We start from the raw sequence: 25607 nt of genomic DNA, 5'->3' as shown, positions 1-25607 counted from the left end.
TCATTCTTGTTTAGATCAGAGTGGTGCTGGAAAAGCACAGCAGGTCAGGCAGCATCCGAGGAGCAGGAAAATCGACGTTTCGGGCAAAAGCCCTTCATCAGGATTCCTGATGATTTTACTGCTCCTCGGATGCTGCCTGACCTGCTGTGCTTTTCCAGCACCACTCTGACCTAAAGCCTTCACTTTTGCCTGATCATTCTTGTTCACAAGTGACTGACAATGGTGGCCTACATGTGGCTCAAGAGCCACAGCAATGTGGTTGTCTCTTAATTGCCCTCTGAAATGGCCTTAGCAAGCCATTCAGTTGAAAGGGCAGTTAGGGATGGGTAATAAATGCTGGCAACACCCACGTCACACAAATTAATTTTGAAAGATTTCCCTGGTAGAAACTCTCATTGGTCTTTTTAAGGGTAGTTTGCTAATGTGCATGTAGAGCATGGTTTCTTAAATGGCAGGATCTGAGGAGGAGAGAGCCTCAAATAAATGTTAGACCCTCACATTTTCATAATGCAAAGCTACAAATGTCTATTTCAGCACAGGCTCTGATCACCTTTTTTTACCATCTTTGCCAGCACACCGGATGCACACTGATCTACCCTAAACCATGTACATTGACTGATCTATTAGACACTTTGGTGCCCACTTCACTTCTATTAAATGATCATAGTGTCATCCAATTTGTAGTCCATGGACTAGTATGTGCCAACTGTTCTCAGTTATCTTCCCAGAAGTACTGTCATGTGACACTCATTTATTTGTTGCCTTACCCCGACCACACTCCTGCCATTGGACACCTGATATATCAACCTTACTGTGCTCTGCCTTCCTGTGCCATAATACAGGAGCAGAAGTAGGCTATTTGGCCCATCAAGTCTGCACTACCATTCAATAAGAATCCTCAACTCCATTCCCCCGCCTTTTCTCCATTATCCTGATTGAAATTCTGTTTACAGTGAACAGCCACCTGACAACCTAGTCAATAAGAATGACTTCACCCTCCCATCACCCTGCACCACTCTCCCCACCAAGTAACTCATAAATTAAAACATTCAAACAAAATTAAAGGATGTCTGAATATTGTTTTTTCAGAGGTGGGTGGAAGCAGTGTTCAGGACATTAACACTATAGGCTTATTTACATCAAATGGTTTGAACAGGCACCGCCTGTCAAGGATAATTAGTGATGGTCAATACATGCTTGTCTCCCACTAACGTCCACATCCCATGAAAAAAATTATGAAAAGAACTCCAGAGTAGTCCTGGAGTGTGGCAACCCCCCTGTGAAGTCCAGACCATCCAGCCTATCATATCTTTGACTCTTCAGTCATATCTTGTGATTTCTTTTTCCATGCATTTCTTTCGTGATTAAGTAAAGGAATATTTACTATGATCTGCCATGTCGCACTTGTCTTGAGAGAAGTTGTTCACCTCATCTCTCTCACTTGGTATTTTATGTACCTACTGAGCTCTCCTTTTAACCTTTTTCTCTTGAGACGGTTGAGCATGCTCTTGTTTAATCTTCCCTTGTCATTCATTTCCCTTCACAGTTGGAAGCAATCCCTGTTAACATTCTTGTTACAGCAACTGCAAGCGTATTTCCACGAATACAGGATGCCTTGCAGCATTTTAATGGGTGCTGTAGGGGGAAAAGTAGGCAAAATGAGTTTTAAAATTGACTTGAAAATCCTTTCAACCATATTTTTTGATATTATACCTCTTGCAAATATGGAATATGTTTCATTATTTTTTTTCTCCTACGGTAATAAAGATTAAGGAAGCAAGGCAGAGTTAAGCTACAGATCTGATATGATTTGACTGAATGGTTGAACAGGCTTGAGGGTTGAATGGCCTTTTCACATTATTATGTTTCTGAAATATTCTGAAGGATTTCTTCTCTTTAATCTTCTCAATTCCTTAACCTATCCCATTGCAGCTTTAAAAACCTCTTCCGGCTCTTCTTCAAATTGGCCAAACCTTCAGCCACCTTTCCTGACACCTCTTACCCAACTCTTGTCCAACCGGAAGACAGAGGAGACGCAGAGCCTGAATTTCCATTCTCAAATTGTGTAGAGTTAGATCAATTCTGCAAAAGCTGGGCCCTGGTGCCCTGGGACATGTAAGGAAAAGAATGAAGTTCTTCCCCTTATTCAGTTAGTTTTCAAACCCCAAACCCACACATTCCACATGCTCCACCCATGTCAGCTCATTCTTACCCAATGATCCCTACTCACAATTCTATTTATGTCCCTGTACACACCTCCATCATCCCTAAGCAAACTATGTGTTAACCCATAACTGTCTACTCATCCCCATGATCCTGTATAGTCCTTATGCCACTTTGGCATACATCCATATCAGGACTGCAGATGCTGGAAACCAGATTCTAGATTGGAGTGGTGCTGGAAAAGCATAGCAGTTCAGGCAGCATCCGAAGACCAGGAAAACTGACGTTTCGGGCAAAAGCCCTTCATCAGGGCCCGAAACGACGACTTTCCAGCACCACTGTAATCACACATCCATATCAGCCAATGCCGTTACAGCCTCGACACTAACTCACCCAATCTATAAATAGCAGATCTCAGGAGCTAAGTTGAGATGAAAAGAGTTATAATTCTAAATGTCTACTCATTTAACATCTCACAGAGATATCACTGCACCTATCTAAAAACATATTTTACCTCCCCAAAAGGATGTCCTACTGCTCCAAAAAAAACTGTGGTTAGATTGGACCTCCTGCAAATTGTAAAGCCTACAGGTCATGTTTTTATGTATTTTACAATCAAGGGTTGTTCAAAAACAGAATTGAACCTGCAATGTGGATGTGCAAATTGCAACATGCCCTCATTCTTTCTCTGCTGAAAATGGTGGTTACTGGTTTTACTGGTTGGACTTTTAGAATCAGTCCTTCAGAGCAATCTTAACAAAAATTCAGAATTCAGTCTCCCAAACACATTACTTCTTGCCAAATGCCACTAAAAACAGATTTAAAGTTAGAAAGCTTGCATTTATATAATGTCTTGCATGGGGCAATACAGAGCGAGAGGTCATAGGTTTATGGTAAGGGGTGGCAGATTTAAAACAGAGTTGAGGAGAAATTACTTTCTCTGAAAAGGTCATGAGTCTGTGGTATTCACTCCCTCAGAGTGCAGTGGATGCTGGGACATTGAGTAAATTTAAGGAGGTGATAGACAGATTTTTAATTAGAAATGGGTTAAGGGTTATGGGGAACGGACTGGAAAATGGAGTTGAGGCTGAGAGCTTTCAACCATGATTGTATTAACTGGAGGGAACAGACTCGAATTACTTACTCCTGCTCCTAATATCCTAATGAGCTCAAGATGTCTCCAAATATTTTATTTAAAATAATTAAGTACTTCTGAAGTGCAGCTGTAGCTGTAGTGTGTCAAATGCAGAAAATAGTTGAAGATAAATATCGGCCAGGACAACAGGGGCTTTTGTTTTAAATAAAGTCATGGGAACTTTTATGAGGGAGTAAATAGGGATTTGGGTTAACACCTTACCCAAAAGATCACACCTCTGGCAGTGCTACAGCTTTCAGTTCTTCACTGGAGTGTCAGCATCTTGCCCTCAAGTCCTTAAAGTTGGTAATAAACCCAGGAATTAATTAATTTCCAAATGAAGGGGTGTGACCACTGAGTAAAATGAATAGTAAAGAGAGTAGAGATAGGTAAAGTGACTCATGTGGAGATGGCACAGGGTTGATGGGCCTAATGGCACGACTCCACGACATTCTGAGATTCAATTTTCTGCTAGTTAAGGGATCTTGCTATCTCGATAGTGGCTCTTCTTTGAGATACTTTCCAGAAAGTTGATAAAGTATTTTTATAAATGAAAGTCTTTTATTTCAAATTCCGATCTTTGTTGATGCTCCTTTTGCAGCATTGAGGTTATCGGTCAAGTGTATTATACTGTTCATGCATGAATTAAAATTCAAATCCAGTGCAAACAATGTGTCATAAACTGAAGTCTTTTACATGTCAACTGCTGTTGTTTTATAACTTCTGCCAGAAACAGCTGTCATCAGTCGTTGTACACTGTACAGGCTAAATATTTGTAGCATTGCTAACAATGCTATCTAAACCTGGCATTCTGGTAGTGCTATACAAGGGCATCGCTATTTCGGAAATCCTTGATGAGATTGAATCTGCAAAATAAATGACTTACTGGTACATCTCTTTTGGAAAAAGCAGCATGTCTGTATAATATTAATAATAGCATTTCTCAGAGAAATCTGCACTCGTGACTGTAATCCATAGGTCAAAACCTAAGACAGTAACTTCAATCTCCCCAATACATACTGGATGTAGAGGATGGCAGGGGTTTGATTATGTTAATGCCATTGCAGGTCAGTTTGAAGTGGTTAGACTCTCTCTCCATCTCAGAGAAGGCCCCTTCTCTGGCATGAATGTCACATGCCACTTAGCAAGTTGTTTAGACCTTGCTGCATTCAGGCACGGACTCCTTCACTATCTGAGCAATTGTGAATGGTGCTGAAAGGTTTAATTGTCCACGAATGGTTCACTTTTGGAATATTTCCAGTTTTAGGACTAAGCTCTCTTTCCTGGATTCGCACAGAGGGCACCCAGTCCTGTGCCCACCCCTGCCTCTCTCGTGATCGTTGTACTGCCTCTAAATTGTCAGACGATGTGTCCACAGTCCAGTACTGGATAAGCAGAAATTTCCTCCAATTCCATATTTGTAAATCAAAGCCATTGCTTTCGGATGTGATTCTCTAGCCACCGCTGCTCCCTCCTCCTTGGCTATTGTCTGCGGCTCAACCAGGATGTACACAGGCTCGCTGTCCTATCATCCCATTCCAATCATCTTATCTGCTCTCCATCATCAAGACCCATCTCCATCAAATTGCCCATCCCTACCTCCCTCATGCACCCCTCTACCTTCTCCAGACATTTGGCTACTTCAATATTGTCCCAGCTAGTCTCTCATTTCCCACCTACCACAAATTTCAACTAAATTTCCAAGAAATGTTACCCACACTCTAATATAAGTGGAGGTGGTGACATCATGGTAACTGAACTGGTCATACAGAGCTGAAAAATGTGTTGCTGGAAAAGCACAGCAGGTCAGGCAGCATCAAAGGAGCAGGAGAATCGACGTTTTGGGCATAAACCCTTCTTCAGGTCATACTGGTCATACAGAGCCCCAAGCTAATGCCCCAGCGACATTGGTTCAAATCTCACTAAGACAGATGGAGAAATTTGAATTCAACAAAAGATCTGGAACTAAAACAAGAGGAAAGCTTGTCTAATGGTGACCATGTAACAATTGCCATTAAAAACTCATCTGGTTCACTAATCTGACATCCTAATCTAATCTGGCCTACCTGTGACTCCAGAAACATAGTAATGTGGTTGACTCTTCACTGCCCTCTGAAATGGATGAGCAAGCCACTCACCTCAAACAGCAATTAAGGATGGGCAATAAATGTTGATCTTGCTAACAGTTATGTGAAAGAATAAGTAAATAAAACCTATTGTGAAAGGATATACAGATGGAATCTCTTTAGTCACCCAAAGAGAAGGGCTGACCTAATTGAGCCCTTTAAGGTTATGAAAAGTTCTGAAATAGCTGACAAAGAGAAAATGTTTCCACTTGTGGGGCAGTACCAAAATAGAGGAAACAAGTCCACACCAAACCGCAACCCACCCATACCCCTTCACCTAACACTATGGGCAATTTAGCATGGCCAATTCACCTGACCTGCAAATCTTTGGACTGTGGGAGGAAACTCACGCGTACATGGGGAGAATGTGCAAACTCCACACAGTCAGTCGCCTGAGGCAGGAATTGAATCTGGGTCTCAGGCGCTGTGAAGCAGCAGTGCTAACCACTATGTCACCCACTATCTGTATCAGGCATAGCAACTGATAAACTGGTAGGAAATTCAGAAGAAACCTGTTTATTCAAAAGGTAGTCCTACCATAGAGAATGGTTGAAGAGAATGATAGAGACAAATTTATGGGGAGGATAAATAAGCTTATGAAAGAGAAGGGTGTAGTGATTCTGACGAGGTCAGCCAGCTGCACCTCATAGAATATCCCCTGATTGGGGGACAAATAAACAAGAGTGTCAGGGGTTCTAAAAAAAGAACAGGAGTGTTCTGAGGACCTCCTCGTGGGTCTGCTCCTGGGCCTGGCTAAACTAGCCAAAAACAGGTCCAGGCAGCGGGCCGTGGAAGGGATCGTTAGGGCAGATTGCCTGCCCCTCTTCCGCAGTTACGTCAGAGTCCGGGTGTCTCTGGAGAAGGAGCACACAGTACCCACCAACACCCTTGAGCTGTTCAGGGAGAGGTGGGCACCACAGGGAGTGGAGTGTTTTATTTCCCCCTCCAACTCTATTTTGATTTAATCCCTGCCCTGCCCTTAACTTTCTTTTGATCACGCAGTATTGCCCTTTGTCGCGAATGGCCTTGCTTGTCACTGGCCACTCGGGTGTTTCCTTTCTTCCTGGTGGTGGAATATAAATAAAGATTTACACACTTGTTGTTCTTCACTGTGTCGTACACCTGCACACACATGACATGGCTGCTGAGGAAAAATAAGCACTACTATTGTAGGCGGTAGTGTGGGGGACAAAGAAAAAAGGTAAAAAAGACAAAAGAAAAACAAGAGTGTCAGACATCCTGTTCACTCTGAGAGCTGGCTCTGAGGGAGCTGAGTCAGTGTCAAGGATCCCCACGTGTAAATAAAGGGTGACTTGATGATGATATACTGGCCTCTGTGTCATTATTACAATGGTGATGAGAGAAAAACACACTCCTGAATAAATTTGCTCGCAGTAGTTGTCTTTGAATTGGTGTAAGCATTTCTGGCATCATGCTGTTATTCTGGAAACTTGAATAGTTTGATCCAGCCATTGAAGAATAGGCCCAGTATGTGGAAGGAATGTGTTATTTTTTCCGGGCAAATGACATTGGAGCAGATGAAGAGCAACAGTAATTCTGACAGCTTGCGGACCTGAAGCTTTTTCGATTATTAGGAGCCTACCTTTCCCTGAGGCTTCAAATACTAAAATCTTTCAAGAGTTGACAATTTAGTTAAGGAATATTATGACCTCAAAGCCTCCACTAATTCTGATATACTATTGGTTTTACAATTCAAGAACCAGGGTAATCGGATTTTTGATGAGGTTAATTCAACTGGCAGAGGCATGTGACTTCGGTTTCACTCTTAATGAGATGCTGAGAGACTGTTTGGTAGATGGGATTAATGATGTAATCATGGAAAAGCATCTAATAGCTGAAACTCAACTGGACTTCACACTGGCACTACAACTGGCTTTATCATTGGAAAATGCAGAAAGTGGAACATATGAGTTGCAGGGTAATCCGATGGAAGTGGATACCCTCACCAATCTGACTGAGCTTGGGGAACACCACATGAGTGAAGGCAATTGCATAATGTCACTCAGGACCCATCCTGAACAGAAGGTCTCTATAGGCCAGCCCACAGCCAAACTCCAAAACAAAGCCAAGCCTCAGCCAAACAGGATCTGACCGTGTAAGCCATTGTAGTTGCTGCTGGTATGCAGATTCAAGAGAGCAAAAGAATCCCACTAAGCCTAAATTGAGTAAGAGAACTTATAGGCTGGTATCCAAAAGAGTGCACACCCTGGAAAGTCCACCAATACCTTTACACACTTATATTTGTAATAATATCAGACCACAAACCCTTAAATAAAAACTGAAAGAACTGCGAATGCTGTCAATTAGAAACAAGAAAAGAAATTGTTGGAAAAGCTTAGAAGGTCCGGCAGCATCTGTGGAGAGAAATCTGAATTAACATTTCAGGTCGAGTGACCCTTACTCAGTTCTGAGGAAGGGTCACTTGACCTGACATGTTAACTTTAATTTTTCTCCAGCGATGCTGCCAGACCTGCTGAGCTTTTTCAGCAACTTCTGTTTCAAACACCTGCTGAGAAGGCAAGGCAGTGCCGCCCATAGCCTCAGACCGTGTTCAGCATTGTTCTCTAATACTGAGTGGAGACCAAGTAGCAAACGCAGATGTATTGAGCTGCCTCCCACTGGCAGATACACCACTGATGGTAATGCCACTGGAAGAATCTGTAATGGTTTTAAATTTTCTGGACACTTCCAGTCACAAATGACAATATAAGACTTTGGACACAGAAAGATCCGGTTCTGGCAAAACTGAATCAGCTGGGGGAAACTAAAGGGCTGTCAGAATGGGTGGTGACGGTGGAGACCAAAGGGCCATCATAACCAGATCACAGTAGAGGACGGCATATTATTGTGGGGAGCAAGAGTGATTGCCCCGAGCAAAGGTCTCCACCAGATATTGGCTGACCTCCACCAGGGTCATCCCTGGGTTTCCAAAATGAAGATGCTGGTAAGTAGTTATGTTGGTGGCCAGACTGGATGCAGATATAGCCATGTTGGTGTGGCAGTGCCAAGAAAGACAAAACTTACAGCCAGTATCTTCCCCACGTTTGTGGGAATGGCTGGGTAAACTCTGGATTCGGTTTCATGTTGACTATGCTGATCCTTTTATGGGCTCAATGTTCTTAGTCATTATGGACGCCCACTCAAAGTGGCTGGATGGAAATAGAGTTCATTCATCAAACATGGGGACAACAATAGAAAAACTGCATGCATCGTTTGCAATATATGCACTCCCGGAAGTGTTGGCCGGGATAACAGGCCATCGTTTACCAGCAGGATATTTGAGTACTTCCTAAAGTTGAATGGTATTCGACTTATAAGGACAGCATCATACCATCCATCATTCAATACTCTGGCAGAAAGGGCAATCCAAACTTTGAAAACACACACAGTTTCACTAGATACCAAACTATCCCAGTTCCTATTTGATTATAGGACCATCCCTCAAGCAACTACAGGGATAGCTCCCGCAAAGTTGCTAATGGAGAGAAGACTCTGCACCAGGTTAAAATTGATCTTCACGGACCTGGGGCATGGCATCAGGAACGCCAATGCCAGACACAAGACTCCATAAAGTGAGAAAGACGGTTTACATTAGGGGATGAAGTTTGGTGCAGGAACCACGGGAATGGCCTACATGGGTAAGAGACATCTTCAATGCAACGTCGGTCCAGTGACATATAACATTCGGGTCGGTGTGACAGTCCTAAACATGCACGTGGAGCGTATGAAAGCTGCAAACTTGCAAATGCTGCAGGAGCAAAAGGTGCCCAGCTCCTTGAAAGCCTTTCCAATTGTTCCAGAACCCATGGGTTCTCCCATTCCATCAAGTATTGAGGAAACCTCGGAAGTTGAAATGGACATGGTGAATGTAGCCACATTGATGCCTTTGCTGCCTGAAGAAGAGAATGAATTTCTTTCAAGGTGCTCCAGGTGCAAGAGGTGAGCTACTCTGTGTTAGACACTGCTTGTATCTTAGGCAGAGTTGGAGGGTCCTGACCCAGTGCTATAATACCCCAGGAGGAGCTACAAAAAAAAAGAACTGGCCTATGTTGTCAGATTCAGAAGGGGAGGATTGTACTGATTGTAACGAGCTGAAAGTGTGTTGCTGGAAAAGCGCAGCAGGTCAGGCAGCATCCAAGGAGCAGGAGAATCGACTTTTTGGGCATGAGCCCTTCTTCAGGAATGAGGAAAGTGTGCCAAGCAGGCTAAGATAAAAGGTAGGGAGGAGGGACTTGGGGGAGGGCCGTTGGAAATGCAATAGGTGGAAGGAGGTTAAGGTGAGGGTGATAGGCCGGAGTGTGGGTCAGGGAGTAGATGTCAGGAAAAAGATTGCAGGTTAGGAAGGTGGTGCTGAGTTCGAGGGTTGAAGCTGAGACAAGGTGGGGGGAGGGGAAATGAGGAAACTGGAGAAATCTGAGTTCATCTCTTGAGGTTGGAGGGTTCCTAGGCGGAAGATGAGTCGCTCTTCCTCCAGCCGTTGTGTTGCTATGGTCTGGCGATGGAGGAGTCCAAGGACCTGCATGTTCTTGGTGGAGTGGGAGTGGGAGGGGGAGTTGAAGTGTTGAGCCACAGGGTGGTTGGGTTGGTTGGTGCAGGTGTCCCAGAGGTGTTCTCTGAAACGTTCCGCAAGTAGGCGGCCTGTCTCCCCAATATAGAGGAGGCCACATCGGGTGCAGCGGATGCAGTAAATGATGTGTGTGGAGGTGCAGGTGAATTTGTGGCGGATATGGAAGGATCCCTTGGGGCCTTGGAGGGAAGTAAGGGGGGAGGTGTGGGCGCAAGTTTTGCATTTCTTGTGGTTGCAGGGGACGGTGCCGGGAGTGGAGGTTGGGTTGGTGGGGGGTATGGACCTGACGAGGGAGTCACAGAGGGAGTGGTCTTTTCGGAACGCTGATAGGGGAGGGGAAGGAAATATATCCCTGGTGGTGGGGTCCGTTTGGAGGTGGCGGAAATGACGACGGATAATACGATGTATATGGAGGTTGGTGGGATGGTAGTATCCGCCACAAATTCACCTGCATCTCCACACACATCATATACTGCATCTGCTGCACCCGATGTGGCCTCCTCTATATTGGGGAGACAGGCCGCCTACTTGCGGTGCCAGTCTCTTTGGAGTTATTTTTAAGGGAGCAGAGGGTAATGCTGAAAGAGTTATATGGGGAAGGATGGGAGGAGGCTTGAATGGAGTGAAATATCAACATGGACTGGTTAGGCCAATTTCAGGATATTCATGCAGTATATTCTAGTTAAGTCCACAGCTGGCAACCTGCTCCAAAAGTCTGCTCTTCCAATGGAAATGAACAACTTTCTGACACCTAAGCCAGATCTGACCTTCCATCTTGTAACGTCGAACCATAGAACCCCTAAAGTGAGGAAGCAGACCATAGCTCCCTCTGAAGAGCATCCCACCCAGACCCAGGCACTCACCCTATCTCTGCAACCCCACATTCCTCATGGCTAAGCCACCTAGCCACCACATCCCTGGACGCTATGGATAATTTAGCACAGCCAACCTGCACATCTGTGGACTGTGGGAGGAAACTGGAGCGCCCAGAGGAAACCCATGCTAACATGGTGAGAATGCGCAAACTCCCTCAGACCTGATTTAAAGCCATTCCAGACATATGGTGAAACTCAAATTCAATTACAAACCTGGAATTAAAAGCTAGTCTCATGGCAACATGAAACCACTGTTGATTTCGTAGTTTCATCGTAATAGAAGCAAAGTAGGCCATTTGGCCCGTCGAGCCTGCTCCGCCATTCATTAAGATCACAGTTGATCTATCCATTGTCTCAGCTCCTCCTACCTGCATTTTCCCGATATCCCTTAATTCCCCTACCATGAAAAAACTCATCCAATTGTGTCTTGAATATACTTAATGAAGCTGCATCTACTGCTTCCTTGGTCAGAGAATTCCATAGATTCACTACTCTCTGGGAAAAGCAGTTCCTCCTCATCTCTGTCCTAAATCTACTCCCCCTAACCTTGAGGCCATGTCCCCTAGTCCTAGTCTCATCCGCCAGCGGAAACAACTTGCCTGCCTCTATCTTATCTATCCCTTTCATAATTTTATATGCTTCTATAAGATCCCCTCTCATTCTTCTAAGTTCTAGCAAGTACAGTGCCAGGCGGCTCAACCTGTCCTCACAGGGTAACCCCCTCATCTCTGGAATCAACCTGGTGAACCTCCTCTGCACCAGCTCCAAAGCCAGTGAACCCTTCCTCAGGTAAGGAGACCAAGGCTGCGCACAATACTCCAGGTGTGACCTCACAAACACCTTGTACAAATGCAGCAGAACCTCCCTGCTCTTCAATTCAATCCCTCTCGCAATGAAAGCCAATAGTCCATTTGCCTTCCTGACTATGTATTGCACCTGCATATCAACCTTTAGCAATTCATGTACATGCACTCCTTAGTCCTTCTGCACAACAGCATACTGCAATCTTTCACCATTTAAATAATACTCTGACCTACTATTTTCACTTCCAACGTGGATAACCTCACATTTGCCAACATTGTACTCCATATGCCAGACCCTTGCTCACTCACTTAACCAATATAAATCTCTCTGCAAACCCTACACATCCTCTGCACAATGTGACTTTCCATTCAGTGTTAACAGCAAACTTGGATACATTCCACTCCGTCTCCTCTTCCAAATCATTTATATATATATCTCATGGAAAGTTGTGAGCCCAACACTGACCTGCTCACTCACCACTGATCTCCAACCAGAAAAACACCCGTTTACCCCAACTCTCTGCTTTCTATTGCTGAACCAGTCCTCTATCCATGCTAGTACATTCCCTGCAACTCCATGCATTCTTATCTTATGGATGAGTCTTTTATGTGGCATCTTATCGAACACCTTCTGGAAATCCAAATATACAACATCCATCTGTTCCCCTCCATCCACCTCACTTATTACATCCTCAAAGAGCTCCATAACCTTCCCTTCCTGAATCCATACTGCGTCTGCCTGATGGAACCCTTTCCATCCAGATGTCTTACTATTTCTTCTTTAATGATAGACTCCAGCATTTTCCTGACCACAGATGTTAAGCTAACTGGCCTATAGTTACCTGTCTTTTGCCTACACTCTTTTTTTAAAACAATAGTGTGACATTCACTGTCTTCCACTCGACCGGGACCTGCCCAGAGTCCAGTGAAGTTTGGTAAATTACCACTAACGCATCTACTATAACTTCTGCCATTTCTTTCAGCCCCCTGGGATGCACTCCATCAGCACCAGGGGACCTATCTACCTTTAAACCCTAACGTTTGCTCAACACTATTCCTTTAGTGATAACAATTGAATTAAGGTCCTCACCTCCCATCGTATCCTGAACATCATTCTTTGGCACTTTAGACACATCTTCCACTGTGACTATGGACACAAAATAGTTATTCAAGGCCTTGTTTCAGCATTACCCAATATTAATTCCCTTTCTCATCCTGCAAGGGACCTATGTCCACTTTAGCCTCCCTCTTCCATTTTTATATATAGAAAAACGCTTTCCAGTTTTTACACTCTGTGCTAGATTGCATTCATAATCTATCTTTCCTTTCTTTATGGTTTGCTCAACGTTCTTTGTTGCTTTTTAAAGTTTTCCCAATCTTCTTGTTTCCCACTACTTTTAGATACTTTGTCAGCCTGAGCTTTTAATTGTCTTCCTTTATTTCCTTGGTTATCCAAGGCTGGCTCTTCCTACCCTTGCTATCTTTGTTTTTGACCAGAATATACTTTCCTTGAGCACTGTGAAAAATCTCTTTGGAAGTCCTCCACTGTTCCTCAACCGATGTTGCCTGGTATGAGGGGGGGGGGGGGGGGGGGGGGGGGGGAAAGTCTTACGAGGAAAGGCTGAGGGACTTGAGGCTGTTTTCGTTAGAGAGAAGATTGAGAGGCGACTTAATTAAGACATATAAGATAATCAGAGGGTTAGATTGGTTGGAAAGTGAGAGCCTTTTTCCTCTGATGGCGATGGCTAGCACGAGGGGAACATAGCTTCAAATTGAGGGGTGATAGACATAGGACAGATTCCAGAGGTGGTAGTTTCTTTACTCAGAGTAGTAGGGGCATGGAACACACTGCCTGCAACAGTAGATTCACCAACTTTAAGGGCATTTAATGGTCATTGGATAGGTATAAGGACAAGAGTGGAATAGTGTAATTTAGATGGGCTTCATATTGGTTCCACAGGTCAGCACAACATCGAGGGCCAACTGGCCTGTACTGTGCTGTAATGTTCTATGCTCCACCATATAACTTGTGTTCCCTGTCTGATTTAGCCAACTCCTTCCTCATCCCATTATAGTCTCCCTTGTTTATGCATAACGCCCTGGTTTTAGATTGATTGCTGTAAATAAACATCTTGTTTACTTAAAGTCATAGAAATTTACAGCATGGAAACAGATCCTTTGGTCCAACCCGTCCATGCCGACCAGATATCCCAACCCTATCTTATGTCCTTTGGAGAAGGAAGGAAATCTGCCCTCCTTGGTTGGGCCTCCATGATGGTTGAATTGATAAACCAAAAAAAAGAGGGCATACATTGAGTCACAGAGGTCTACAATGCAGGTAAAAGTCCTTTGACCCATCGAATCTGCACCAGTCAAAAACAACCATCCAATAATTCTGATGCCATTTAGTGAAGTTCAAAAGAAGCATGGGTGATGTGAGAAAAACACATTTTTACAGTGAGTAGTTAAAGGTTTGGAATGCCCTGCTTGGAAATGTGTTGGGGGGCAGGTTCAATTCGTCGACTATGGATATGGGGAGAAAGGCAGGAGTTTGACACTGGGGTTTGGAAAACAGGGCAGATACATTGGGGCCAAATGGCCTCCTCCTGCGCTAGCATCCATTCTGTGATGATGGGTAGGACTTTCGCGCAGGGCGCTCGGCAACGGGAGAGAGGCAGCGATACAGCGCTGCCGGAGTTAAAATCGGGCCCGGAATTGGGGCTGGGCGAGGGCCGCCGCAGTCAAACCTGATTGAGCCATTGTGACGTCACCGGCCAATCGAGAGGCTAGCAAGGGGAGAGCGGACCAATGAGAGCCCGTAGAAAGGCGGGTCCACTTGGCCGTGTATCAAGTTTGAGTGACTGAGCTGTAACAAAAGAGGTTGCGGAGTCCCACCACAATGTCCACCCTGAGAAGGTGCACCCCCATTCATCTCATTCTAACTGCTTCAGTCGGATCTTTCATTTTAATTTAAGATTTAAGCATTCTCCTCCCCCAGTCCACTTCTCCCCTCCCTGCTCAACTGCATTCCGCAATATTTCAACCTTCTTTTTTCCCCCCATTTAAGAATCGATCTTTACCATCCTGCAAGATGTCTCCCTGTTAGCCTCTGTGCAAAAACCAATGCCGTTTCATTTTGATGGGGAGGGTGGTCAAGAGACAATATTGGAAGTAGCTGGAACACATTCATACGCTTTCTGTAGTGCACCATCGGCAACGTGTTTGAGAGTCTCTCTCTCTCTCTGTCTCTATTTAAAATAAAACAGGACAAAACGCTCACGCATCGTTGATGTGCAAATCGACGACAGAATTGCTGCTGATCTGATGGCCATCCCTCGCCTGCATTTAGGCAGGAGCCGCGCTGGAGGGAGCAGCGCTGATCTCCCTCTCCCTCTCTCCCTATGTGATATTATTGCCAGTCTATAAAACGCTGTTCTCTTGTCTTGCGCCGCCCCAGTGGTGTCCAGGCGAGGGGGCGATGAATGGTCAGTGCTATGCCTTCACTCAGCCGGAGCGATGGAGGAACTAAACGAGTGTGAACACTTCCCCGAGAGAAAGGGAGAAGAACCGACTGGTGCGGTTGCTTCCACGTCCCGCTGACTGATCAGAAGAGACAACACTGCCGAACTTTCCATTCTCCTGACCCGTGGACGAGGAATATTGAGAGGGGAGTAAATGGGAGCTCTTTCAGGACCGTCATAACCGCTGCACAATGCCTTGCAGGCTGTGTACGTCCAGAAGGTTTCATTTTAACTGAGAAATACATATGTTATATTCCATATCCTTAGTGAGCTATAGGATTAAAATGGAGAAGCCACCAACCAGCTTCAGAGAAATTTTCCTTAAAGCTGGATTTAGCTGAAGATCAACTGGTGACACATCTGGGAGGTAATGGTCAATCCAGAAAATAAAAACTTCAGATTTCAGCCCAGTTTAAAGGGCTGCTGATGTACCTATATTTTAAGAAAAGGCTGGAATTTGCAATTTTGCCCCGGAGTTGATGGGATTAAGCAATTTGAGAGAATTCTTCCAGGAAGGAGCACAATTATTAAAATTGAAATTGAAATTGGGACCAAGCGGCATCAGGAGTGCTTTTACGCGTGTGGAGAATTGGATTTTGAGGAAGCAGTTTGAAGAGGGAGACTTGAGGGGAGGGTGGGAGGTTGGAAGCCATGTCAAGAGCAAACAGTGTGAGCCCCCCTGGCGCTGGGTCAGCTCCTGCAGGCAGTAACGAGCACCGAGCAGCCTGGACAGAGGTGGGCACCTTGCAGTCCCGAGCCAATGGGATCTCGATCCCCAGCGGAAGAGCCAGGGATAAGCGATGGAAGGGTGAAGAGGAGGATGAGGAGGACGGCCAGCGACAACTACCCGGGAAATCCAGCAGGCTCAGCATCCGATCCAAGTCTGCCTGGCAGGAGCAGCTAGACAGGGAAGGTGGGTCAGCAAGCCGAAATAGCGTGCTCCGGGCCAGGCATCAGTTCCGCCTGGACGGGGAGGTGCGACCGAAGTCAGTGGAGGTGGGACTAGAGGAGGGGGCCATGTCGAAGTTGGCTGATATTGACTCCTCGGCCTCTGATGTTGACATCTCCTTTGCGGATTGTTGTCACCGACTGTTTCGGATCTTCCAGTCTAAGAAGTTCCAGTCCGAGAAGTTGGAGAGGCTGTACCAGCGTTATTTCTTCCGTTTGAACCAGAGCAGCTTGACCATGCTGATGGGGGTTTTGGTGCTAGTCTGCGCCGTCCTGCTGGCTTTCCATTGTGTCCAGGGGAGCTACGAGCTGCCGTACCTGGTGGTCTTGGCCGTGACCATCGTCCTGGTGCTCACCCTGATGGTGGTCTGCAATCGTAACGGCTTCCACCAGGACCACATGTGGATCATCTGCTACCTGCTCATTCTGGTGATCCTGACGGTGGAGATCATTGGGCTGCTGTTGGTTGAGCCTCGTTCTGCATCGGAGGGGATCTGGTGGACCATCTTCTTCATTTATATCATCTACACCTTGCTGCCCGTCCGAATGAGAGCAGCAGTTATCAGTGGAATTCTCTTGTCAGCCCTCCACCTTGGTATATCTTGGCAGAGGAACCTGGTGGACCCCTTCCTGTGGAAACAGGTAAGATTCTAATTGAAAAAGGTGTGCTTTAAAGGGGGTTTAGCTAGTTCCTTATTATCTTCCTTTTTACTGCATATCAGCTCTTCCTTGAATGGATTGGGTACACGTGGCGTTGATGTGGTCTATCACTTCTCACAGAGTCACCAAAGTGCAATGCAGAACAAGGCTGTTTGGTCCACCATTTCTGTGCCAGGATGGATTTTTGCTTAGTTTCTTTAGTATTCACTCATGGATGTGGGCATCTCTGGCTGGGCCAGCATTTACAGTATTGCCCATCCCTAGTTGCCCTTGAGATCATGGTGATAAGCTGCCTTCTTGAATTACTGCAGTCTATGTTGTTTGCAAATAAAAACTATTTTTATTGACTGCTTCTGGAGCTGATACAGTAGTGCTATACAAGACGGGGTTACTACTGAGACATCGATACATACTGGGAAATCTAAGGTGAGCTGTTAAAGCTTTTCAGTGTTATGATGTAATTGGTCAGCATCCGTCAAGCTGATGTCCTCATGAAGACCATCTTGATTTGCCTCCTGAATTTTTTCTCTTTATTCTAAGCATGGGATGTGGGCATCATTGACAATGTCATCATCTGTTTTCCAGAGGGAGCAGTGAGACTCGACTACATTGCTGTGTCTCTGGAGTCAAGTGTAGCCAGGGACAATGGATTTTCTTCCCTAAGGGATCTCAGTGAACCAAATGAGTTTTTACGCCACCCAGTGATAGTTTCGTGATCACCATTGCTGACACTAGCTTTCAACTGTAGACTTTCAAAGCTTAATTACATTTAGTATTGAATGTAAATTCCATCAGCTGCCATGGTTGCATTTGCTTGGTTTCTGATTTGCTTGTACAGTGATATTATCATAATGAATGATCCCATTATGGTATTTTTGATTCTAAATAGTACTTTGATACTGAACCTTAAAAATGGGTGTTGTATAATCTATAAATAGGCTTTAAAGTCTTATATTGAGAGAGCATATGGTTTCAATTAAATAACTAACTTAGGAATGGTCAATATATTAAACTGACAGTGGGACTAGCCACTGGGACTGAATATTGTTGGCAGGCAAACTGGACTGATGGAGTGGTGTGTGGTATTTGCAAACTTTGGGACCAAATACTTGGGCCATACATTACAGCTCACTATGTCCTTGTGTTCTTGTTCATGTAGCTAATGAATTGGTTTACACCAAATCATCAGCTCTGTATGGAAAAGCTGAGTTAAGTATTCTGAGTATTAACAGAGCCAGGACTAACCACAACGCAAAGCAGCCTGCCAAGGCAATTATAAAATCCATTCTCCATTTTATTACAATTCCACTGGGTCATGTCCAGGTCTGGCTCTTTTACCAATGACTGCTGTCGACATTGGCACGCCTTCCAACTTTTAATTAATGAAGCAGTTTATTGAGCTGAGGTGGACTTGAGAGGAGTCTCCCTATATTATGCAACAGCTAACAAAGTCATTTTTATTTTTGAGTCATACAAAAATGGTATGAAAAGAAGAGCCAAGGTTTTAGTCAACTACACTATCTCGGTGGCTTCTCTGGCTAGTTGCAATGTTGAAAAAGCAGGATTATTATTCTTAAAGGAGTGTTGTCCTCCAATTTCGTTAGGAAGATTTCATTGTGCATTTATGCGTTTGTATATGTTGAATGTTTTCCTTTGTCCTCCTCTGCAATATTTGAACAAACCCCATCCTCTTTATCAGGTGATATTAGCTAACTCTGCACTGATCAAACTAGGTATTTTTATTTTCACAAGACTGACTGATCCACTTGCTGTGTATACTAGATGTTCCTTTATAAAGGTACAGTCTCCAATACTTGTCCCTCTCAAGAAAACTGTTGTTTCAGTTTGCTCACCTGTCCTTGCTTACTGACCCTGTCACATCCAGAAACCCTGTGATTCTTTGAATTTTCAAAATCTGATTTCCAAACACACACAAAATTATTTCACGCAAAAACTTAGTTTCAGGACATCTTCTGAGATCCCAACTGGAATTTCTCATCGCCTACAAAATGTACATTTATGCATATACACTAATGCATTCTTTGTAGAATGTTTACGTTTAGAACACAAATGTACCAGAAAATGATGTTTCCAATGAATGTTTTTCATCAAGCTTCTTGAATCTAATCCAAGCAATTCTTTGATGTAGCCCCCAAGTTTGTCCCAGTGTACAGGCCCCTGTGGGAGCACAATTTAAACACAGCTTGTTATTGTCAATGCTGGCAGACTTAAATTGGAATGACTGATATTAAAGTTGGAGAATTGAGATACTAAGTTCTAATATTTAGTCTCTTTAGTGCTATTCCCAATTTATATTGGCTGAGGGGCAACCAAATGTATTGAGGACAGTGAACATATGTATCCAAAAACTGAATATTTGAAGATAATGTTTGCAACGATGGGGAGAAGAGAAGAGGTTGTTTCTTAAGCAAGTTATATGTATTATGTATGGAGTCCTGGGTGTTTTCTCTCTTGCCCACCTCAGTTGCCACAAAGAGCCACTAAAATATTGAGAACTTATATACTGACAGCCCTCAAACGCTTGTAAAGTTACTGCTTTAAGTGGATCTTTTCTCATGTTTGAGATATGATGATGAAGTTTGATGTGTTATTTGATTATAGTATGATGAAAGTCCCATTGTCATTCACACACTCTGTCCACATACATGCATTTTCTAGCAAGAATCACTAGTTCGTGATAATATTGATACAACGTCCAAATTCATAGGCGCTGAATGAAGGAAATTAAAATGGAAACCCATTGCGTGAAACTCAATGGACAGTATGCATGCAGGTAATGAAGGACAGAGGAATCTGACTTATTAAGTTAATGGAAATTGAGTTCTCGTAGAAAATTCCAAAATGTCATTTTATTTTAATTTTTTGTTGATAAAGTCAGTCTCATTCAGGAACAAAATGTTGGGCTCTCGGACTTTCATTTCCCATAATGATGCTATTTTATATTTTCTGTCTGTAAAAGTTACACAATTTTTTGTAAAATTGCAGATGTTTAAAGATTTAATACTCACATTTCCCTCAGCAAATAAATAATTGAACACTGTTGTCTTAGTGACTTTGATAAACAGCTCTCTTAAGGGCAGGCCTGATGCCTGGCTCTAGGCCCTGATGCCATGGTGGGTTACCATGGAAACCTCATCTCCACTTTACATTCTGTGGATCCTGAAGCCAAATAAGTGTATTCCATTCTTGAGGATGTGTAGGCGGGTAGGACTATAATATTAATGGGGCCGCGGAGGTGGGTTGAGAGAGGGGGTGGCACAGCGAGACTGTCAAGTCTGTAGAAAAGAAAACATCCAGCATTTTACTGAAAGGCGATTTTGTATGTTTTCAGTGCCTGGTCTCCTTACCCCTTTTAAAGGAACAGGTCTCAATTCCTCAAGGTTAGCCATTTAAAGGGATGTTACCTTAATTATAAAAGTACCTTTTAACTGCTGGTTTGCCAGCATCCTTGCATAAAGCAAAAATCTTTCCAGAAAGGCATCAGTACTTGTTTTTCAGTCTCGCTCACCCTTTGCAGGTTTGTGTAGACTGGTCAACTATAGTACAGATGGAGAGATTTGAGTGTTCAGAATCTGCTGCCCATGCCTGTTATCAACATTCCAGCATGGATTGTCACATCCCAGAGGGAAAAGGAAAACAGTAATACTTTCGAATGCACACACTGAAGCTCCAGTTTGATTTATACAAGATGAGTTGGACTAGTGTGTGTCAATCATGGGTTTTACTGTTTTATTCCTTCTGGGTTGTGGACTGGGGTGGGGAGGCAGTCTATGTTTTTCAAAAAAACCCTCAACATTCCTCCCTCTTCAGGCCACTGTGCTCAAGGATGAGAAAAATTAATCTTGAACCTAGTACGTTTTGTAAGAAGATTTGAACACACATTTGGTCTTTGTGTTTGCACATCTCTGGGGCCGGGTACAAAGCAGTATTGCTCCAGACATGTCTTGTTGCCCATATTCCAAATTTGCTGTCACTTCCTAAGTTATAGGAGTGTGTAAGAGCTAGTGTGCCCATCATGGCCAATGATATACTTCTTGTGACACATGCAAAGCCTGGGAAGTTTACCAGCAGAAACAGCAGACCTCAGCTGTTTAGGAACAGCTTCAATTTGCCAAGTTTTGGTAAATGTGGCAGCCAAAGATTGGCTGCGCAAGGTACTCACAAGCAACAGTCCAGGAGAGTTGCGTTTTTGACAGGAAAAATCACATTCAGATTTTGTGAGTTGGAAATGAAATGAGGCACAGTTGAGTTTTATATTTGTGTGTGACATGAGGAAGAGGCAGAGGATCTTGACTGCATTTAGCCCATTCCTTCTAGTGGACCATCTAACAGGCTTAGGTGGTGTACTTTTAATTGTGTTTCAGTGATGTGCAAACCAATGGCAAAAGCGCAGCTTGGAAGCTATTATTCTCGTAAATATGAAGAGAGAATTAATTGGGGGTGAGATGGGGAAGCGGAGATGTTACAAAAAGAGCCTCGAAAGCTGCTGTCAACTCTGACGAAAAGTAAAATGCCACCTCCCGTTCACAAAAATGGTCAACCTTATGTCTTCTTTGTACTTCTCTGCCTTGAATGTCTCCCTTGTGTCCTGGTGGCCAACCCTGGACATGTATGAGCATGTAGTTTGTCCAGAATTGAATGTCCTCTAAATTTATGCTACAATGATTTAAAGAGGGTGGGGAAGAATTGGGAAATGATTTGCAATAGGTAACATTCTGAGCTGTCTGCCTGGTAATTGGTTTCTGTCCTACTGGGAAGAGGAATGGGATTTTGGCTTTTTAAGGGGAAGGGAGACCTTTGAGGAGGTCAGAATAACTTGCTCTTGTAGCTGAGGAATTTGCAGAATGAATGTTCCACTGTGTTAGACAAAACAATTCCTAAAATGCTGAGCGTCCCAATTTAAACTAATGGCAGAAAGCAGCTTTGGACTTCGTCTCCCCTAATTTCTATGAATTCATTGGCTCTGACTCATCAAATGAAAGAATTGTTACTTCACAGAAGGAGACCATTCCACCCATAATATCTGCATCAACTCTCTGAATGAACAATACACCTAGTACCTTCTCCCCTTAACTTTTCTCACATAATCATTCAGTGGACACGGCCTCCACCATGTCTTAGGCCGTGCATCCCAGACTCTGGTCACTTGCTGTGTGAAAAGATTTTCCCAAATGTCACGCACAGACTTTTATGCCAATCATTTTTAACACAAAGTGTCAGAGTCTAACTAGTGAGAGCAAAATGACTCAACCAAGTTCTCCTCACATTCCCAGTCTCCACCAGCAAGAACACTGGTCAGTAAAAGCATCCCTGACTGTTGTTTGTCGGCTGTTGAGGTGAGTTGGAGGGTCATCCTGGCTGACTTAAAAGAACCTGCATTTATTTAATGTATTTCACAACCTTCGGGTGTCCCAGCGCCATTGAATTACCTTTGAAGCAGAATTCCTGTTTGTGAATTTGGAAAATTAACAATCAATTTGCATCAGCAGGGCCCCTCATAAAGTATCAGAGAAATAAATATTTATTTTAGTTGTATTGGTTGAGGGATAAATATTGGCCAGAACACCCCAGCACTTCTTTGAAACAGCACCATGGTATTCTATGTGATAACTGAGAGCGCAGACTGGGTACTCAGATTTAATACCTCATCTGAAGGACACCACACCCAACAATGATCCTCAATGGAGTGACAAGCCTGGGTTTTTGTGCTCGAACCTCTAGACTCGGGCTTGTACACATACCCTTTAACTTTGAGGCAAAAGCACTAGCTACTGAGCTATGCCGATGTGAAGTCGACCTGCTCATTAATCATGGGGCATAATCAAATCCAGATCTTCATTATTCCTGCAGATTGTACCATTGGCCTAAATGCTTTGCAAAGCGTGTGTGACGTGCACAGATTTAACAAGCAAACAGCAGTTGTATCTTTAATGAAACTATTTCCATGCATATTGCCTTTTGCTGAGCAGCACTTTGGCTCTCATCAATTATTTGATTTGTTTTAGGGACATTCTGTCACGAGATATAGGCATCACTGGCAAGAATGGTGCCCATCCATAATTGCCCTTGCTTAAGCATTTTATGGACAGCTGATATAGTTGTCGTCACATGAAAGCCAGACCAGGTAAGGACAGTAGATTTCATTCCCCAAAGGGTGTTAATGAACCAAATTTCATGGCCATCATTGCTGAAAGTAACTTTTAATATCAGATGCATTAGCTGGATTCAAATTTCACTCAGTATTATCATGAGATTTGAACCGATGTCCACAGACCATTCACCTGGCCTCTGGATTGCTAGTCTAGTGACAATGCTACTACATCACCATCTCCCTGCCAGCCAGAATGGCGTTTGGAAAGAAATTAACTTGTTACTAACTTCCTCTCTGCAGTCAAGGTTGACCTTTACAAGGAGAAGTTTTCTGTACCTCTGATGCGATGTCCTGTTGTTTATCCTCTCACTATTTATGGATTTAATATTTTCCGTACCAGCATGAGTAAATTTTTCAATGGGTAGAGAGCTGAAAAGGAAGAGAAAAAGACAGTAAGTTGAACTACTAATCTTTTAGTCTCTCGGGAAGTGACCAGGGCTTCCATTATGTTGGACCATTCTATTGTGGAGTTATTTTCCTGACTGCAAGAAAGTGAGATTTAATCCTCTCTTGTTGCTCAAATTTGGTTTTTGCTACTTCTGTCTCATCCTCCTAAAGGTTTTGAAGCTGAACAAAGCTGAAAACCATCTGGTACCTAACCTAATTGGGCATATAGATGATGAAGCTCTCCAACTCGCGTCACCCATTTGGTTTGACATGCTGATTGGAAAATTTAGGCTTGAGTGTTGGCAGGTTGTAAAGAACTGATTCACAAAGATATTTCAATGGTGAATGAAAAGTTTTTTTCTGTGAATATTGTTATGTGTTTTGGTTTTATTTGACGCATTTCTGAGCATATACCAATCAGTTAGTGACTTAATCATAGCATTTGCTTGTTAGCAAATATAACTGTCCTTTTGCACAGCAAGGCCTATCACTCAGCAAAGGAACCAATCATGTGCCATTTGTGTCAATAGAAGTTAGAAAATGGCATGTTTCTAAAAGAGCTCCAGCATTATCTTCTTCAAGTAGTTCCGTGGACTCTGATGCACTCCCTTGGTGGCCAGTCTGAGAAGACATCAGAACCGGTGAGCTTGCTGCCAAGTGATACACCAGATCCTCTCCTAACATCAACCAGCACCTGTTTCCTCCAGAAATTTGAACTAATCTTTCCTTTTCAGTCCAAGAGCACTGAAGCGAATTCTAGTGTCCAATGCAACATGAGCGAAATATTCAACTTGATCTGTACAATGTGGCCGCGCAATGGGCATGCATTGACATGCTGAATTATTTGGAAAGAGTAAAGATTTTATTGGGGTCAGAGAAGTGGTGGAAAGCAGTACACATGTAACAAATGTGTTATATAACTGACAATACAAAGGGGTCAACTAAGGCTCTTAAATGATAGAGAGGTAAGGGAGATAATTGAAGTAAAGTTACAGATCAGTCATGATACAGTTGAATGGTCACATTCACCACTTCTGCAGACTCTTGTGGTGCAGTGGTAGTGTCCCTACGTATAATTGAATGGTTGAGCACTGTTGAGGGTTTGCGTTGATGAAATGCCTTCCTGTGTGTTTAATGATGTTTTATTCTGAATTGGGAAATGAGTGGAAGTTTTCCAACATGTGTGATCAGTTTGAGAGAGCAGATTTGAAGGGCTGAATGCTCACCTCTTGTTTCTATGTATCTCAGTTCAACGTTACACTGGTTGATTCAAAAGAAAATAATGTTTTCCATATAAATCAAGTGGAAGTTAGCTTGTTCGTATGTTTGATGTTTACTTTAATGTAGCAACAGCACTTTACATCACCTGTGGCATTGCTGTCAGTGGGCAGCAGCAAAGCCAACCATTCAACCCTTAACATTGTGAGATGGTTCAGCCATCTTAGGTAAGGATACCTCAGTGCTCAGGGGTCACAGGTCACTTTGAGCAAAAAATGGAGCAGAAGAAACCATACCTGTGTGAATCCCGTCACAGACTTGAAAGGCTTATATCCAACACAGCACTAGAAGGTAAAAGCTGAACATAAGGCTGAGCCTTTCAAGAAGCGAGATAAGAATTGGTGAGATGTAGGGCAATACTCTGCATTGGTAAATTTTATGTGGTTTCTTGCATTTCGTTAATGTTATGTTTTGTTTGGTAAAGTTGTCTGAGAATGTAGTATACTAACATTTCCTATAGAACTGGGCTTGAGTGAATCCAAAGTTTATTTGAACAGATTAAAAGCATTCTTTTCTGCTGTGGACACATTTGAAGAACGATGCACAAGTCGTGCAGTCATGTGAGACATGACTACCGTGGAGTTAGTCATAAGGCTTTTGGAGAACGAGCTGATTTATAACAATCAGGTATGATGCCTTGTAACACATAAGGTACTATGAAAACTATATATTTTCCTAGTTTTGTTTTACTGTCTTGCTTATACACTACTGACCCTTCAGTCTTGAATTGCTGCTGATTTTCAGACTCAATGATTGAATTGTTTAAGCAAATTGTACAGTGCACGAGGCATAGTATTAGCAAATTGCTAGAAACAAGCAAACTGATTTTTAAAATCCCAGCCACTTGAAAATGCAAAGAAACATCACTTCTCAGTGACCCATGAAGTTATACTCTGTTGTCTCTTGGTCACATATCAGCTGTTCCTTTCTGGGCCAGACTCCTGGATTTTC

At 43.4% G+C, this 25607-nt stretch overlaps 1 protein-coding gene and 1 long non-coding RNA gene across 4 annotated transcripts in view; one reads left to right on the top strand and one right to left on the bottom strand.

Moving 5' to 3' along the window:
* Positions 1-124: 124 nt before the first annotated feature.
* On the bottom strand, positions 125-15081 carry LOC122551794 (uncharacterized). Of its 2 annotated transcripts, none has more exons than XR_006312203.2 (3): positions 14971-15081; positions 12781-12831; positions 125-1635 (listed from the first exon to the last, which is right to left on the bottom strand). It is a non-coding gene; the product is annotated as an uncharacterized LOC122551794 (long non-coding RNA). The 2 variants fall into 2 exon arrangements; XR_006312202.2 differs by lacking the exon at positions 14971-15081 and adding an exon at positions 14771-14903.
* The window catches only part of adcy5 (adenylate cyclase 5), a 424142-nt gene continuing 413435 nt past the window's right edge, over positions 14901-25607 (top strand). The window contains exon 1 of one of the 2 annotated variants that reach the window (XM_087989343.1): positions 14901-16801. In XM_087989343.1, the coding sequence (XP_087845469.1) occupies positions 15863-16801 (939 nt within the window). In that variant the 5' untranslated portion in view covers positions 14901-15862. The remainder of the gene's footprint in view (positions 16802-25607) is intronic. The other variant, XM_043694258.2, reaches the window with a different exon arrangement.

Source organism: Chiloscyllium plagiosum, unplaced genomic scaffold, assembly GCF_037043375.1.
Source record: "Chiloscyllium plagiosum isolate Xiang-an unplaced genomic scaffold, Cpla_swu_hap1 HiC_scaffold_7, whole genome shotgun sequence".
NCBI classification, from domain to species: domain Eukaryota; kingdom Metazoa; phylum Chordata; class Chondrichthyes; order Orectolobiformes; family Hemiscylliidae; genus Chiloscyllium; species Chiloscyllium plagiosum.
This window is presented reverse-complemented; position numbering and strand designations above follow the sequence as displayed.